The sequence below is a fragment of the Geospiza fortis genome, unplaced genomic scaffold, assembly GCF_000277835.1.
Source record: "Geospiza fortis unplaced genomic scaffold, GeoFor_1.0 scaffold193, whole genome shotgun sequence".
Classification (NCBI taxonomy): Eukaryota; Metazoa; Chordata; class Aves; order Passeriformes; family Thraupidae; genus Geospiza; species Geospiza fortis.
The window spans coordinates 593,594-605,878 of record NW_005054523.1 but is presented as its reverse complement, the minus strand read 5'-3'; the positions used below and the strand labels follow the sequence as shown (position 1 = coordinate 605,878).

General features: G+C 44.1%; 1 protein-coding gene across 3 annotated transcripts in view; it reads left to right on the top strand.

The window, feature by feature from the left end:
- The window catches only part of CCDC148 (coiled-coil domain containing 148), a 34,719-nt gene that overhangs the window by 11,433 nt on the left and 11,001 nt on the right, over nucleotides 1-12,285 (top strand). For all 3 annotated transcript variants that reach the window (XM_031063727.1, XM_031063726.1, XM_031063728.1), the window contains 2 exons: nucleotides 746-884; nucleotides 2,912-3,118. In XM_031063727.1, the coding sequence (XP_030919587.1) occupies nucleotides 746-884; nucleotides 2,912-3,118 (346 nt within the window). The remainder of the gene's footprint in view (nucleotides 1-745; nucleotides 885-2,911; nucleotides 3,119-12,285) is intronic.

Genomic DNA, 12,285 nt, shown 5'->3' with positions numbered 1-12,285 from the left:
AGAGTCTCATGATTGCCTTCTTTTAATTATCCCTGGGCTCTTAGTCACTTCTGAAACCAGGTCACTGGGCTAGAGAGACCTTTTGGTCTGACTCAGTGTTGCTGCTTGGATGTTAATGCTGACAAGGACAGCCTGACATTAATCCTTCAGGGCCAAGAGTTCAGATTGAGGCTAAAAATCTACATCCTAGCCTGTGGTATTCTTTCAGATGGATGTTGCTTCTTGCTGCTCTCATTTTCTGAAATCGAGGCATGCAAGCTGATTACTACAGCTCCTGCTCTGAAAAATGGTGACTCCTATGCCTTGCTGATTTATGGCTGTTAGGAGTTTGGTGAACTAGATCCTCACTTAGCTGTGTGCAAGGATTGTCACTTCATTCATTCCCTTTTGATCATTTATTTAGTGCTCAGTGGTGGAGTCTGATAATCTTGTTCTTTTACACTGTGTTTTCCCTGTGGGGTCACTGATTATCCAATTATGTGGCATGTTTGAGAAACACAGTGACATTCCCCAGTAAAAAGCCAGATTAGAAACAGAACAAGTCACTCAAACGATGACGCGGTGTCATATCAGCAAAGCAATGTATGTTTGCTTTATTTCACTAATCTGATTTTGCCACCTCTAACCCAGCTCCAGTTTACAGCATCAGGACTGTGAGCCCACTCGGGGCTGGGCTGTCCAGAACCAAACTCCTCCTTTTCGGTGGTTAAATTGTACTGGGATGGATTGTTTTGTATTCCCATAGGAACAGTGACTGGAAGGAAGAAGATCAGTGGGTTTTCCAGACTGTTATCAATCAGTACCCAAGCGATCTCCAGAGGAGGAGGACTTTGTACCTGGATATGCTGCAGAGGTATCTTCCCCACAAATCCAGGCAGGAGCTGGTCAGTGCTGGTTTACCTATTCATTCAAATATACAAATCCTTAAATTATGTAGTGAATGGTTGTATTAAAGAATGTATGTTTATTACATTTTTTTCATTTTAGAATTTCTTAATTATAAATTTTATTGTGCACAGTAAAGAAGAAACATCCCTGGTTTTAAAATGCAGGAATTTTAAAACCTATCATCTCTTCAAAACAACTCCTGGGCAGATTTTTTAGTTCCACATAGTCTTACAGCCAAACTCGCAAAAATAATTTGTTAGCATTGTTTCTGCTGTATAGTTTTATAGCTGTGTTATGCCACTCTGCTTCTCTTGGTGTTTTTATTTTTCATGAGGATGTACAGCCTTGTTGCACTGTCTTGGAGTAGTTATTTTAATTGTTCTGTGGCACATACATAGCAGGAAGAGTAGAAAGTTATCTCCCACTCTAAGGGAGAGGCTATTTTTATATTCATAATGCTTTCAAATTGATTGCTGATTCCTCTTGCACTCCACAGTGAATAAGCACATAGCAGCTAATTGAGAAACCCATTTCGAGGCCAGAACACTTCAGGATGTCATAAGGAAAGTAGGAGGCTTTTCTTATCTCTGTCTGTATTTTTAGACCATCTACTTCCCTGTGTTTGAGGAGTGTCTAGTGCAAAGGAATGACAGTGAAGTGATACTCCTAATTAGCCAGAGTTTCACTAAAAATAAAGTTCTTGTGGATTTCAGAAATTTTGCCCTGGACTGAATAGGGGTGAATAGTCATCTGCTTTGGGCAATGCAGGTATGTTGTAAGCACAGACACCATTAAAGGGTCTCCCTACACCTTGGAAGGTTCATCTAAAATTTAAAAACATAATTCTACATCAAGCTGATATGTCTTGGTGTGTGTATTAGGGTGATGACTATGGAAATGTTAAACCACTGTTCTTACTTAGAACATGATTGTGTCACACTGGGACAGCAGCCTGGAGCCTTCCTCACCTCCTGCCCCCGTGCAGAGTGGCCAGGGGTCAGGCACTCAGAGCCTGATCCCAGAGCAGATCCTAGCAGAGCTCTGTGTTTGGAGGAGCAAAATCCAGCCCCTGCCTTGCTCAGGAGCATCTTGGCTTCAGGAGCCTGAGGGTCTGGGGCAGCAGCCCTGGCAGTGGGAGCTGCTGAGGCAGAGTGCTGTGGTTTGGCTGCGGGGAAGCTTGAGGTGCAGCTTCAGCCAGCCAGGAGCTGACAGGAATATCTGTGAGTGAGTCAGCATCCCCTGCTCCCTGCCAGAGGCCTGGAATTAGCATCTGGAATGGTCCCCTTGGCACCTGAGAGCAGCCAGCCATCTCTAGAATCTCATTCATCCCTATATATTTTGGGGATATAAGACAGGTTCAAGACTTTGCTGCCTCATTCTATGCAGCCTTACTTGATACTGCTTCCATCAAGGCCTTGAACTTTGAATATCCTCATGAACCTCACTGAATTAGGCCAAAGCAAGTGGATTTTGGATTAAACACTCCCTGTTTTTGCTAGGTGATGACACTGGGGGTGGCACTGTGCTGCTTGGCCAACTAAGATTTTATGTCCAAATTTCCTGCTAGGAAAGAAGTGAAACTGATTCCCCCCTGTACTGGCTTTGTACAATTGCTGTTATCCTGTTTCTCTGCAGATCAGAATTTGCTAGGAAAAGCCTCATCTTGCTGGAAGTGCTCGATATCTCTGGAGAAATATTGAAGGACCTGCTTATATGTTATGTCCTTCAGGGCAGGGAGGGACTGTTGCATTTCATTTATTCCCATTGCAAAGGCACAGCTGGACAGAGAGCAGTGGGCCAGGGGGATGCTGTGTGCTGGAGGGTGTCACTGCCCACCAGGACACCAGGACGTGGTGACATCCCTGGCACCTGGCACAGTGCCCTGGGCCTGCGCTGCAGATTCCGTGGGAATACTGGGGATACAAGACCTAAATCAGTTACAGCCAGGTTTGCAAAAACGTCTAGAATTATAATTTTATTAGCAAATACTTTTAAGCCTTTCTGAAATGCCCTCCTCTTTCAGGTTGCTCACGAGAAGGCTCGGGATCATTACCATTCCATCAGGAACCAGCGCAGAGTCTTGCTGTCAGCCTGGGCTCAGCTTAGGAAAGCCTTTGTCCTTAGGGCAGTGGCTGCTGCTGCTGAAGCTGCTGCTGCTCACGAGGCAGAGGTGGTGCTGGCTGATTCCAGGCAAAAGCAACTTGAGATCTGTGCTGATCTGAAAGCAAAGGTACGTTCGGTTATAAATCCATCACCAAATCTGTACCTAACAGATGCATTCAAAATGAAGTTTTTTACATTAGCACAAGTCTGTTTTCAGGTAAATAATGGATATCTGTCTGTCCTTCTGGGTTTTTTTAACAATGCTTTTTAAGACATGAAACAATGGATCCCATAACTTGTTTGGCCTTGTTATAGAAGGTTCACAATATTCTGATTTACTGTGGTAAGAGGTGAAAAAAGATAAAAATACCTGTGTGGTTTTGGTAAGTGAATAGAGTAAAGTGGGAGGAGGCTGGACACAAGAGGAAGATGTTGTGATATTTATGCCTAAGGTGTTTGTAGGAGGAATCCCATTTCTGGGCATGAGGCATGTTAAGATTTGTTTAAACTGCTCTCTGTGATTTTTGACTCGCACAGAAATGAACATCTGAGAGCATGCATGATGTGTTATTCTCACTTTACCAATATTCTCTCTGCTGTGCCCTCACTTTTCAGTGAAATACTAAACACTTGATTCAGGTTTCCTACGAGAAGGAAAGCATGGTAAAACCTGTTCTGTGAGGCAGGATTTTGATGTTGGTGCTGGTTTTTAGTTAGCAGTAACACAAAAGCCCTTCTGTCTTGTGTTCTGGAGCTCTCTGGTGTAGGAAGGTTTGAATCTAAACACTTTAGGGCTAGAAACTGTCTGGGCATGACTAAGTGGGGAGTACCCTGCTCTGACTCCTGTGTCAGCCTTGCCTTGAGCCAGGGGCAGGAAGGAGTGGTTCTCTGCAGCTGAGGGGAAGTTTGGTGATTTTTTACCTAGGCCTTCCTTTCTGGAATGCTGTGTGTCTCTTACCTGCACAACCAGAGATGGAAGGGCCAATTATTCCAGAACTGTGAATTTGAGCCACTTTTTCTCCTTTGTTTCTTTTACTTTTCTTCCGCACAAGAAGTAACAAGCTGGTTTTGGAGTACTTTGTTGTCTCCATGTAAGATTCTCACAGATGCACTGACATTGTCTGAAAGATTTTTGGATTCTGACCTCCTGTTTCCAGGAGCTGTTTGAAACTTAAACCTATTAGGCCTACACTTTTCAAGGGTGATTTCAAAGGGATCTTCATTAAAATGTTGAACGTTTGAACAAAACCAACTCACCTGTTTCCCAGAAAAGAGGAATGAAAAAGGAACATTTCTTTCATTAAAGGAGGATATCATTGTGACCTTGTTTTGATCAGCTCCACAACTGAAAGGGCTGCAGGGCGGAAGCTGAGCTTAGGCACAGAGCTCACTCATTTTCAGAGAAGTGATTCTCAATGTATCCATGGGGTCTGTTTTGGTCTGATGGGGATATGTATTTGAAAACTCATAGTTTGCCCAGTTACAGTTCATTTTACAGACTTGTCTTTCTACGCTTCTGAACTTTACAACTACAGAGTGCTGGACATGGAAAGCAGCTGCTGGTAGGTAAAAGGGAACTCAGTCCAGCACCAATTCACACAGGTAAAACCCTTCCTGAGAGAGATCCATAAGATGGGTAAAAAGTGAGTCTATCTGAGGGAGAGAGAAATCAGGGGTTAGGGCTGTTCTTCCACCTTTTCTTTTCGACCATTGAGTGGCATTTTGGGCTTCAGGAAGTCTCCCGTCAGGAAGTCTTCCTTGTTTCCCCTCCCAGAGGGGCAGTGCAGGTGCTGTAATGATTTAGCTGTAAGCAAACCCTGGTGAGCTCCTGAGGAGGCTGTATCTGACTGAGAGGGACAGGGATCTCCTCCAGTACAGCAGCAGCTTGCAGAGGCCACAGCTTTTCTGCTGACCCCGCCTCTGAAAGGAGGCGATGGCACACACACGGAAAGAGATGTACTATCTGACAGGCTGTGCACTGGTTTAGTTACTGCAGTAACCACACAGAACCACCAGCTTTTATACAGTTCTCTTCCTCTGGCAACAACAAACCAAAGGGGCAGCAGACCGACTGAAGAATACATGATTTAAAGCTGTTTTAAATGCACCTGTACCATTGGTGACACTCTAGGCCTTGTGACTGAAGGGAGGGATAATTAAAAAATAAAGCAGCAGAGAAGTTAATATTTATAGCAGTCTTTACTTGGGGAAAAGGCTTCTAAATTTTTCTTCCATGTTCCATCTCACAGAAGATCAATGTGTGTCCTTAACAGAAATCATAGTCCCTAAGGAGGATGTTTGGAACAACTGAAGAAGCTCAGGTGAAATAAATCTCGAGGGCTATATGGTAGCTATCTGAATGAATTAAAATGTGAAATGGACAATGCTGGGGAGGTTACACTGTATCTTGTTAAAGAGTAAATGGGCCTGGTACATTTCTTTATGTTTTTCATGGGAAAACAAACAAGACAAACCCTGAGGGGTCACACTTTGAGTGATCAGGAGTCGCTCAGATCTGGTGTGCTTTGAGCTGTAGGAATCTGATCCCCCCAGGGTTCTGGAGCAGACACTGTGTAAAACAAATTTGATCTCTGTGAAATTCCTTTTCCTAAACAACACAGGGAAGCAAATTTTTCCATGTTGCAAGGCAGGTAAGGCATGAAGTGAGGAGTCATCTTTCCAGAGGATTAGGAGGTGCTGCCTCACAGCTGAGGCTTGAAGAACTTGCTGTATTGCACCACTGAGTTGACCCATTAATTTTTTGGACATAAAAAATACAAGGAAGTTATAATAACCTAAATTTTAAATATAGCTACTCATGTTTGTGGTGAACTGAAGAGCTGTAGGATGCTACAGTATTTCTCCAAAATGTATGTGAGCAATTGTCTAAGACTCTAACACTCAAAGATGAGCCAGCTCTGACTCAGTAATAAGTTTTCAATCCAGACCTAATAAACCTGGATTTAATAGTCTGAGGTCAGCACAGCACTGACATATTGTGTCTTTTGGGTCAGACCAAGCTCGTGCACAGTGCATGTGAAGCACTTGCAGAGGCTGTCTCTGCACATTTGCCTTGCTTGCCCTTCCACCAGTCTTTCCCCCCTGTTTTCCTGTACCTGTGTTCCATCACATGATGTTATTCCTGATCTATCTCCTGTTAATCTCCTCCCACTGTGTGTTTGATGTTTGCCGGTGGCTGCCCTGGGCAGGACTGGGTGCCCACGGAGCCCTGCACTCCTGGGAAGCTGCTGAGGGCAGTTTGCCAAAGCTCCAGGTGTGTTCCTTTGGATTCCTCCAAGGACACGGTCACAGCTTCGGGCCTGGTCCCCTGGGCTTGAATTGAGGCTTTTGGGAGCAGGGGCTGCAGGGTACAGCATGGGAGGCGACCATGGGCTGATGTGAGAGCTCCGAGATGCACTGAAACAACCCAGAGCAGCCCAGAACCTCAGCTGCTCAGGGAGCACGCAGGGCCTCAGCCTGGACAAATCCTGCTCAGCTCCCTGTGTGCTGGTGAGATCTGGGGTACGTTTGAGACAAGCACTTCTCTCTCAAATCTAGCTGAGATTGCCCAGTGACACCTAAAGTTGCTTGAGCATGGATAACTAGACAAGCAGACACTCTTGCCCACAGTGTTTTCTTAGAAAGATCTTCAGTGAGCAAAGTGGCACCTCAGGAAAGCAAAGCTGCACCAAAATTTTGCAATTGTAAAGGATCAAAGGAGCTCTCATCCATATGAGAACTCAGTGGGTCTAGAAGAGAGAATTCTCTATCTAAAGGAAGCAATTTAAATAAGTAGTTGTAAATAGAAATGCAGCCTACTTAAGGTTATGCATGTGTGAATATTTAAGCCTGTATAATATTTACACATGTTAATAAAATGTTGACATTCCCATTGTCAAGAACAGGAAGATGTTCCCAATAATGCTGGATGAGGAAAGAGAGGAACTACAAGGACAAGCTGTGAGAAATGAACTGCTCACACACTGCCTTGAGCAAAGCTGATGTGACGCCCTGTCAGCCCCAGGGAATTGGCACTGCTCCTGTTCTGGATCCCACGTTTTACCAGTCCTGATCCCAGCCCTTGTGACCAGTTTCCTCACTGAAATTGGTACCTGGTGCTCCTCCTCAGGTTGTGAGTGAGGGCTGTGCTCAAGCGTTTTTCTTTCATATCCCTTTTTCAGATATAAACACTTATGTAGCTGAAGACAATATTCTGTTAATGATCAAAACAGTTACTTTTAACCACTTTTCTGGTATTTATTTTTTTAACCTCTGAGGTAGCCTGTGGAGCACAAGATGCTCAAGAGTACCCATCCAAAATCTATTAGGGCTGTGAACCTCCTTTGTTTTTCTAACCACAGCCAGAACGAGATTATCCTCTGAGATTAACGAACTTGTAAATGTATTATTTCTTAATAATAATGCCAAATGCTCTAATGCTGCTCTAATTCTTCTTGTAGGCCTTGTGTAGGCCAGTCAGATGCAGAAGTTGTTAGCTTTTACCATTTATTGTTTGTCACTCAAGACCCTGTGGAGTTGGGATGTGGTTCCAGGTGCTGTTCAGAGGTTTTCAGGGTTGAAGAATCCCCAGTTTAGGGAGAAAGGGGCAGATTTTTAGAGCTGAAAGTTACTGGAGACTTCAGACCCCAGCTGTAGTACCACAGGAGTTTGTTGTTGACAATGTGGATGTCTGCCCCTGCTGATGCCAGAGCTTCCCCTCTGAGTGAGTGGCGTCAGGGCTCTGTCCAGTAACACAGAGCACAGGTTCTCTGCCAGGGCAGGAGGGCTGGGCTGTGCTCCCAGCGAGAGGGAGCACCCTTGTCTCTGCTGAGCAGGGTGGAGACAGCCCCTTCATGGGCAGCTGGGCTTTGCATTTTCTGCTCGGGGTTTGGCCAGGTTTGCAATGCTGTGAGTGTAATGGGCCCAGAGCTGCAGGCATTGAACCACAGAGCACAGGCAGCAGCACATCTCCGGGCCTCTGCCATCAGCATCTCAACACCATGTGAACAGCAATGGCTCTTGCTAGGCTGGGGATCTCTCACGTGGAGCCCCTGTGCAAATGGGAACTTCTCCCACCTCCTTCTGCAGCCCCTCATGTACTGGCTTTTTAAAACCTTTGTGGCAGTTCAGGAGGTTACTGACACCTGAGAAAAGAAAAATTATACGTACCATGCTTTTAAAAAAGCACTCTCTAAATTTAAAAAATGATGGCTTTTTCATATTGTTTGGATGAACTCCCCCTGCCCTGTAATATTTCAGACTCCAGGGAGCTGTTCTTAATATACACTTTAATTTTTTCCCTTTTATAAGCTCTAGTATTCACACCCTGAGGCACCCATCTCATTAGCTTTCCATTTAGGAATACACGCATACACTTCCTATTCTTATTGTATTTCCAGAAATAACACCGTTAATATTTTATATTTCAGCGTGTGGTGGCTTTGAATAGTGCAAGTCTTTTTTCATTATTATCAGTTAATACAATTACACGTCAGTAGCAGGTCTCCCATACATCCTGGTTTCCTTGGCAGTGTCAGCTTTGTTAGGAATTTGCTTGTGGCTTCTAAAGTCTTGGCAAGTGAGTCTCACCTGGGGGTGTGAAACCCTCTTCCTAGTCCTGGCACACAAGGAAGAGTTTGAGCAGATGAACTAGAGTTTGTATTGAGAAATTGTGGGTGAATGCGAGTACATTTGAAAAAAACACCTTTTTTTTTGATAAGAAGTGCACTACTTTTTAGTAGTTGTTGGATAGACATTTCCATACAGTTAGTGACTTGAAAAACCTGGTTAGTTTTGTAACACAGACTTCTATGTTCCCATTTAGTTTGTAAAATATTTAAATCCAAGGGATTTATTATCCTATTAACCCAAGTGGGTTGTTTGTGTTTAACTTCTATTACTCTTGAGAGAAATTGACTGAATCCTTACTTTTCTGTGGGAGACTGGGTCTTTAATTTTTTTTTCTTCTACATTTCCCTCCCATTTTCTTAAAAATATTTTCTTTTTTGTGCATGTCAGAATGGCAGGGAGTTGCTCAGGCAGGAGACACAGATCAGCATGTGCTGCTTCTGCCTGAAGTATGAATGGCTGAGCTACTTTGCAAGTAAAGAGGCTGCACTGCTGGCATTGAAAGTCACCTTTTAATGAGTTTTCCATGTTAATCTTGTAATGATCTCAGTTTGACCAGTTCTAGAGGAGATAAAAAGCAATGATCTTGTGTGGGGAAATAAAAAGCTTGCCAAATCTAAGCAAAATCATCCTCCTTGTTTGATGATGTGTCCATTAGGAACTGGACTGAGAGCAATATCCCTACTGAAGGGCTGGTGTTGCAATCCTGCTGTTTCTTCAGCATGTGACTTCTTATGACTTAATCACCTTTTACATCTGCTTTGCTTTTTCTCTTTTTCAGAGCACACTAGAAAGGCACAGCTCTGAAGTGGCCATTTCTCTAGAAACAGAATTCCTTCGGTCACCAACTTATTCTCTGGCTGCAGCCCTCATTTTAAAAATGTGAAGGAAAAATGTCATAGTTGACGTGGTTTAAATCCAAATTTGCAGTTGAGAGGCATTTTTCCCTCTCTGTGCCTCATGGCTTCCATCTGGAAGAACCAAGAGGTATCTCTGACTTGCCATAAATGGGATAACTCTCAATTCTATATTCAGCAAGACCCTGAGCAGAGGAGATGGTGATGACGCAGGGAGAGGAAGGAGAGGAGAGGATAGAGCTGGTTTGGGCAGTGGATCAGGGTGGTTATGTGAACATGCCCATTTCTCAGTGTGCTTTGGGACTGCCTTGGCTGCCAGCTTTCTCCCTCTCCCGAGCACAGTGCCTGGATGGGCAGGCAGCCCATGCTGGTCCCGTACAGAGCAGTGCCCATCCTTGCCAGAGCTTGTTTCCTGCTTCTCACTGCCTGCTTGGGATCTGCCTGGCCTGACCCAAAAGCTGCTGGGCTTCTCCTGTGGTCCAAGGGCACCTTCAGTAGCCTGGCATGGAGCTTTGCCAGCCAACAGCAATGTGCTTGGCACTTGTATGGTTTTTGGTGCACATCATGTGCACAGCCTAACACGGCGCTCAGACAGCCTGTGCTGGCCCCACTGGGAAACATGGAATGGTGCTTTGTGCCTCTGGCTCACTGGGATCTCCCACCTGCTTTGTACAACAACCTGTGGGAACCGTGGCACAAATGTGGGGAGACACATTGTGTGCTTTCTTTTTTTATGCATGAGATTTTTTAAATACTGAATTCCTTTAAATATTATTTGAATCTCTACCTGTCTCATAATCCCATTTTGCTGTTTGTGACCATGCAGCCCTGACCTGCAGCTGTTGTGTTCCTGTGATCCCACCATGAATAGGCTGGCTCTGTTCTGCTGTGGGCTTCCATGGCTAGCCAAATATTGTGATTCTTCTTTTTTGTCGTTTCTTCTACCATGTAGAATCTTCACTTGTGAAGTTATTTTTCCTGAAGAGACCCCCTAATTTTTTTCCCAGGGATTCTTAGAATCAGTTGTGAACAATTTGAAGAAGAAAATGAAAACTGCAAACCACAGAATAAATAAGGAAAGATGAGCAGAAGTGACTCAGAGATTAATAAAACTCTGTGAGATAGCAGAAGAGTATTTAGATTGTGTCATTTTATATGGTTGAAAAAGTGAGCTAGAACACATCAGAGTGGGACCTCAGAGGATTTTCCTCTCATGCCTTCACTTATGACAAACAGTACTGGCTTTATTACACAGTTATTGGGAACTTTTGCTTAGAACTTGGATTCTACAAGCTTAGTATGTCTGTGTGGCACAGAGTGATCTGAGCTCTGGGCAGTCATTTCTGACACCATTCCTCCCTGGATTTTGTGTCCTTTTGGTTCCTTGTGCACGTTTTCCTCTGTTTCCAAAGCTGAGGCTGCTCCTGCTCGACCTTTGCCAGCACAGCCAGCTGCCCTGTGCTCCTGGTACCCAGCTGAGGAGCTGGATGCCACCTCTTGTGTCTGTTTATAAAAAGTCATTGCTGCTTGAAGAGGAAACCTCACATGGTGCTGTGGTATTCTGCATTGTTTTGTCTTTAAGAGTTGTATCTGTAATATTAGGTGAATGGTAAATACATTATTGCTATTCAGATGTTACAGTGAAAGAACTAATTTATTACTTTAATTAGTTTGTAGTGCACTTTACATTATTGTAATATGCAATATTGAAAAAATGAACTGAAAAAAGGTGTGTATGCATTCTGTTCAGCGCAGCAATTTAATAATTCACTTGGCAAAACCTCCTCTAATAATGCATGAACTGTGAAATGTACTTGAAATGCCATTTGTAATTAAAAACTTTCAGAGCCTCATGTTGGCAGTGCTTGTACTGCTAAAATGAAAACAGTTTTGTAGAACAGGCAACGGGAGAGCCAGGTTTCAGTGTATTTTCAATATTAGTTTAACTACTAGGATTTTTTTTAATATTTAAATAAAATATTTACTGTTGACACAGTAAAATATACCCTTCTGATTTTGAACTGATAGGAAGGGAAGAATGCAATCAAGGACATGTTAATTTTTTTGGTGCAGTCTGTGGTCCCAGATTGCTGCTGTAGTGAAGCAGAATTATTGTTTGGGAGGTTTTTTGTTTTCCAGACCCACATGATCCTGCCTCTGGAGATACAATCCCAGTGAATGCAGCAGGCTTTCTTGGCACCCTTCAGTTGTGGGAGCGCTGGCAGCCCAGCATCAGGGGCTCCCTTCTGGCCCGCAGAGCCCCAAAGGCCGGGAGCTGCTCCGAGCAGAGCTGTCCCAGTGCCAGATGGGGCTGCCCAGGGCAGGAAATGCAGGCCAGGCTCTGCTCTGTCCTGTCTGACCACGAGCCAGAGTCCAGATCCTCATTTCTAACCTGTCACCGCATGGACAGGACTGGTTTGGGAACCTCCTGCCGCCTCCTCAGGGTGTGGATTCCCCTGCCTGGCACACAGACTGATCTGGGGCTGGGAGACTAGAACTGCTCTCTAGCACAGAGGATTTTAATGTTCAAATGCGGTGTAAAAAGTGAAATATGCTGGTATTTGAATCACCTGGTTAATGTCTAATTTTTGTTACTTCTTACACTTCACTCTACCTCTGCTCTGTTAAGAACATTTTATCCTATATGATTTCAACTCTTGTTCCTGGAAAAGCCATGGCATAAGGCCAGCCTACAGAATCACAGTCACATATTATACATATTTTGCATGTATTGCTTTTCTGGTTTTTACCAATGTTCCTTGTTTTGTTTTGTTGGGTTTTTTTTTTGGGGGGGGGGGTGTGGGGGGGA